The sequence below is a fragment of the Clinocottus analis genome, unplaced genomic scaffold, assembly GCF_023055335.1.
Source record: "Clinocottus analis isolate CAN_PGR_092001 unplaced genomic scaffold, fCliAna1.0.p SCAF_6, whole genome shotgun sequence".
In the NCBI taxonomy this organism is placed as follows: Eukaryota; Metazoa; Chordata; class Actinopteri; order Perciformes; family Cottidae; genus Clinocottus; species Clinocottus analis.
This window is the reverse complement of record NW_027176218.1, coordinates 5416829-5422828: the sequence shown is the minus strand read 5'-3', so window position 1 is coordinate 5422828 and position 6000 is coordinate 5416829. Positions and strand designations below refer to the sequence as shown.

The 6000-nt window shown below is 46.6% G+C and overlaps 1 protein-coding gene across 1 annotated transcript in view; it reads right to left on the bottom strand.

The window, feature by feature from the left end:
- nell2a (neural EGFL like 2a) overlaps nucleotides 1–6000 on the bottom strand; it is a 71810-nt gene continuing 65810 nt past the window's right edge. Inside the window, exons 18-20 of the mRNA XM_068602524.1 lie at nucleotides 5717–5893; nucleotides 2334–2558; nucleotides 1–809 (exon numbers count right to left, since the gene is read on the bottom strand). Of these exons, the coding sequence (XP_068458625.1) occupies nucleotides 768–809; nucleotides 2334–2558; nucleotides 5717–5893 (444 nt within the window). The 3' untranslated portion in view covers nucleotides 1–767. The remainder of the gene's footprint in view (nucleotides 810–2333; nucleotides 2559–5716; nucleotides 5894–6000) is intronic.

Sequence of the window (6000 nt, the reverse complement as noted above, 5' to 3'; positions counted from 1 at the left end):
TTAAATGTAAATGGAAATACTTTATTTCACTATTACACAATAACAAGCTTGGAAAGAAAGACAAAAATTACAAAAAAGGAAAAAAAATGGAACAAAATTGCTACAAAGCACCACATAATATAGACAATTCATAAATGTGGCAACGGAACCTTAAGCTAACTGCTTTTACTCTATCTAAGGTATCATCATCACTGAGAATGTTAGAAATCAGCAAAAATGTTTGGACATCAAGCACAGTCATGCCAGTAATAGTAATATCTTACAGAGTTATGTAGCGATGATGCAGCGTGGAGGACGGTGATCCCTAGAGGTTCACTCTTTAGTGGAGAGACAGAACAAAGAGAGTGGGTTTGAGGAAACTGTAGTCCATCATCTGTTTGGTATGATAAAGGTCTGCTTTTGGTATAAAGAGGAGTTGAGGGGGCAGACGTGGGTCACAGATTATTTGCAGGAACACTCTTAATGCTCGACGTGCACGAGGTGCCGCTTGGCTGGGGTTCACAATGTAGAGCACACAATAAGAGCTAGAAATCATCAGAAAGTACCTGAAGGTTACATTTTTACAACTGTCTGTATTTGACAATGTGACATTGTATAAATTATACTGGTTCGTAGTCCCCCATCCATCTGGTTCAGTAGATCAAATCCTAACAATGCAAACACTATCTGACCTACGCCTGTGAGGAGGACGGTGAGGAGACATAAGGGTGGTGTTACTTTGTTTTTACATGGAGAACACTGTACAGGTGCCTTCACATCTGCCGGGACTAAAGGCACATGGGGTCCACTGAGCAACAGATGTGTCCATTCTGGAAGGGAGAGGAGAGAGAGAAAGGCAGAGAAACACATTCACAGATCATTGTCACACACACGCACACACAAAAAAACACACACATCAAACTTTCTTTGTGAAGCTCGGCGGTTAATATTTTCAGGTGGCGGCGGTGCCGCGGCATACAGATTCAGTTTGGCATTTAAGATTCCTCTGGGTGTCATTTGGGCAACAACCGATCCGAGGCGGAGTTATTCTACTGAGAATAGAAGATGTGAAACGTCTCAGAGTCATTTTGCTTCAAAAACTGGGGGGACAGATAAACGCTCTTGGATCGCTAAAGGGTCGCAGGCACTGGCCTGCATGTGCTAAATCACCAAACTGACCAAATCAGAGTGCTATGAAACTGACTGCACCTGTTCAAAAATAATAAATCCACTCTCATATAGTGGAATTTAATGCAAGTCTTCGACAGTTCTTGAAAGATAGCACATATTTAATGGCTGTCATCTCTTTTGAAAGATGGAGACATCCTCGTCAGGCAGGCACAGAGAGAGAGAAGATATTCCATCTGAGAAACTCAAACAAGGGAGTCAGTCTTTGTGGATTAGTCTTAAAGCTGAGGCAAACAATTTATGCTCACAATTGTTAATGAAGAGAATATTCGCCTGCAGAGTTTAATTTTCCAGAGATTGTTCTGTGCCACAAGTCTGAAGACAAAAACTTGCTTTTCTCTGAGGCTCGATACGCACGGCCTGTTTGTGCTGTGGCCTGAGTCGCAGGGTAAGAAGTAAGGGTCTGTCTTCGGCCAAGACTTCAGCTCATTTTGATTAAAGGAATAGTTCAACATGTGTGGGGAATTTTTCACATTTCTGATCGTATCCAGATAAACAGTAATGAGGGATATGACTAAGAAGTTAGCTTTAGAGGTGCTGGCAGGGAGATTTAGCTCATGTTGGACAAGCTAGCGCAATCATTATGCTTCACGCTGCTAGCCGTAGCTCAATATATAGCAGGCAAAGAAAGTGAATACTTGTTCATAACTTGCCCATAAATTGTTCCCATATGATATCAAAGTTAGACTTTTCAAAGCTAAGTTCTCAAATGGAACTTATGTGTTATACTCTCTCTGCTCTATATTGTGCTTTTGAACAAAAAAAATCATTCTTTGATCACAAGAGTTGACATTTTCTGAATGAAAATGCATATAGTATTTTTTTTTAATGTAGTATACAAATGTATCTGTAGACTAAGAATTATTTCATTAAACCTCTTTTTTTTCAATTACTGTTATTACTTAAAATTAGGTGGGATGGGTGTTTTTCCACCTGAAAAAACCTTCATGTGCAGATGAGATTCAGCACACAGGCAGCTGAATCAACACATACGGACATGTTTACCCTCACGTGTAATAAATACAGGCATGAGGTGTATTCTCAGTCCCCGAACCATCTCATTTTTTTTTGTTGCTGTCTTGTCTGCCACTGGACTGGGCGAACTGTAAATTTTCCGTTTGGAGGCCTGGCAGTGGGGGGGTGGGGGGGGGCGGCCGGTGCCTTACCTTGCACTGGCACAGGGTGCACTCTGTGCCATGCTTGATCCAGGAGGAGCCGCTGAAGCGTGAGATGTTGTGCTCGTCCGTGCACGTCTTGGTGATGTCGTTGCGGATGGTGTCGGCCTGGCAGGGGTCGGTGACGCAGCGGGGACAGCACTCGCCCTCGGGCACCACGGTAAACTCGCAGTCCACGGGCGGGCAAGGCAGAGGCCAGCAGTCCACCTGCCCCTGCTGCACAGGCGGAGAGGAGACAATTTGAGAACGATAAGACAGACCGAAGAAAGAAAAAAAAATCATGAAAGTCATATTATCCAGCCCTAAACAAGTTATTCATGCAAATGCACATCTTTCTCATGACGCTGTATATTTGCACGCTAGAGGGAGCGTCTCCACTTGATAATGAAAAAAAAAAAAAAAGTTGTTAAAGGTACCTAGAAAATATAGATGAGCAGAGCAATCTTCCAACGCAGTCAGCAGGTTTTTTTTTTTCCCAGACAGTCGAAGTATGCGCCAGCTTTTTTTTTACCTGACTTGTTCTCGTCCCCCACTCTCACTGCTGCTCCCATATTAAATCTCACAGCGAACCTTCAGCCTTATTGGATTCCTCCCGCTGCCATTTTCTATTGGCCTGAGAAAACAGGTCATATATATGTAACTTTACACACCTTAACTACTCGCTCTATCATTCTGGCCTGACCCACTTCTGCTTACACTGCTATCCATGAGCCTTTATGCCTCACACCTACTCTGGAAATGAAATATGGGCTCAGACTCTTTATGTTCAAGCACAGACTCACACACACACACAAAAGACATACACACATTAAGTTAGGGGCTTGATGCGCGTTTCCCACCGGGGATATTTAATATCACTGAAAATAGTCTGGCTCAGCATTTTAGAAATGTTGTAGTAAATTAGGCCGGCTATAAAGCAAAAGCTCACGCAGTGCTAATGCCCACTCTCTGCCTCTATGTAGTGTGTAAACATTTGAAGTGGGAAATCCCCCCGAGTGGCACTCTTTGCTCTTAGCCGGGGGGGAGGGATTGAATGTAGCCTCGGGTATCTGTCCCACGCTGCGAAAAGGGACATTATCATCTTTGTCTGTTTATGCAGATGTGGCCTATGATCACAAAGGAGAGCGAGCGAGAGAGAGAGAGAGAGAGAGAGAGAGAGAGAGAGAGAAAGAGAGAGAGAGAGAGAGAGAGAAAGAGAGATTTGCTCCACAACCAGCTTTTATTTCCCTTTCACACAGAGCGGTGCGTCGTGGAAACTTGATCAACCGAAAACCGAAGCCGCTCTTTAATCTCTTTTGTGATATTTCAGAAGGCTTTTTATTTCAATCTGGCTTTGCATTCAGTGGTCACAGTATCTGTGATTTAATCCCTCTGCTCTTACTGAGACAGATGTAAGGATTCACTATGTTGTTCCAAAATGCCTCCAGTAGAGTCAAAGTACTGACATTTATATATTTGCCTGGGAATCAGTCGGCATGTAATCACGCTCTTTCTTTTTCCCGCCTCGACCTAAAGTGCAATCTATGGCGAAAGACGTTTGCTTCTTTCATCTATTGGGGATTTAACAAGATGGCAAATCCCAAGGGGCCCATGTGTGCACATTCTGCAAAGGCCATATTCTTGATTTCAAATGATTGCACGGGTAGCGGAGAAGCGTTGGCTTCTTGGCCTTGGGAGAATGATTTGCCCATCTGGCCGCTGTCACTGTGTATTTTAAGACCCCTGCTGAGCCTGGACAGCCATGGCTCTGCTAAGTGTAGCCGCATTCAGGGTTCATTTCACGTCCCTGTCACGCTACTGGAGCCCCAGTACGACATCGCACAGCAGCCTTTCCCACCCCCCCCCCTCTTTCCTTCAAATGCCGCTCTCTCCACTATGTGGCCGGCGGTCTTTCGCTCTGCGCACTAGTCCTGTCCATCTTGAATCAAGTGTGCGCGCGTCCATGTACGACAGCCTGAGCATATGTCGTCGCGGTGGACTTCCACTCGTGTGGACACGGTGAATACCATGTACGCACCGGTGTTTGGATACTGCGCGCGTGCGTGCGAGTGTGCCGAGGCCGGCGCGCCCGCTTTCTCAAATGTGTTTGTGTCTGTTCGTGTCAGTAAGTGGCCACAGTGAGCACAGCCTGAGCCGAAATGAACCCGAGCGAGCCCATTTTCAGCCGACTGTGCCTCCCCGCCGCCTCTCAGCTGAGCAGTGATTTTCAACCTCTTGTATAATGGCCCGCTGTAAGAAATCTAAAAAAGCAACCCTCAGGTCCCGGCATCGGGACAGCATTATAATGGCAGAGGGAGGGGAGCGGGGGAAATGGCATTAGTGTTGCTTCTCAGACCATAAATCTGGTCTGAGAAGAGTGGAGCCAACTTATATCCTCGAGTATGGCTGATCTTTAGCCGCAACAAAAGGGAAGAAATAGGAAGGGAAAGGAGTCGTAAAGTGCTTGTCGGAGATCCACCGCGAGGAGGATTTGTGAGTCACCGAACAGAAGGAGTGACACTGGTGTGGGTGTGTGGTACGGGCCGAGTGGGGCTGTGGCGAGACAGTGTGGTAGAATGTAAAGGATGGCATTTGCATTTCATATGCATAATGGCTATGTGGTGAGAGAGGCGTCGCAGGTAGAGGGATATTTACGGCTGCTGTCAGGTTCGCTGGGAAACACTTGTGAAATGCGTCGCTGTTTGAACACCGGCACTGTGTAAACCGTCGGGAAAAAGGTCGACGCGGCAGAAGACCGCAAAGAAAATAGCGCTTATGTCTTCCTGCGAAAGATGCGCGCGATGAACAAGACGTCGTTTGGTTCGGTGTGAGAAATGGGAGCGCATGTAGAGGACGGTCGACAACACCACAGAAACACACATGCTGCAAATACTCATCCGTCAACTTAACCTTCTGGAAGCACGCGGAGGCGATGCACGGTGTTACAGCGCCCACTCTCCAGCCACACACATTTTCTCCCGTTCTCTCAACCTTGACAGTGTCCTTCAGTAAAATGTATAATTCCATCACAGCAGACAACAGTGCAGAGGGTTCTTTTGAGTGTTTCTTTTTTTCCCTTTGAGTTCTTTTAAAAATCTCACTAATCACTCGCTCCTTTCCTTCTGCGACGAGTTGCAAAACTAATCTTCCACTTTCTTCTCTCTTCAACCTTTCCATTCACCTTCCGCTGCCTATCTCTGGCCACAGAACTTCTCTCTTTGACTCCCTTTTGCATCGTGCCGTTTAAAATGCGTTTCTTGTGTCTGGCACCGTCGCACTGCGATGCATGCTCATGGTGGTGTTTTTGCAACGACTAAATTCACGCGATGTAAGCTTCATGAACACGTGTGTGTGTGTGTGTGTGTGTGTGTGTGTGTGTGTGTAGGGATACTTACCAGGCACTGGCACTGCTGGCAGTTCTCCACCCATGTGTCCCCGCTGCCGTAGGTGAGCAGGCCGTTCTGGTGCAGACACTGGCTGCTCAGGCGAGGGTCGCACTCGGGGCAGCAGTACAGGTCGGCGTTGGGGTTGTCGCAGTCGCAGACCATCCTGCGGCACATCACTTGGCCGGCCTGTTCGGATGGGAGGGGGTGAGGGGAGCACAAAACACGCATCTGTGTATATATCCCGCGAAGGCGCATTTGACACGCGTGCAAAAAGGCGCGGCCCATTTGTTTGA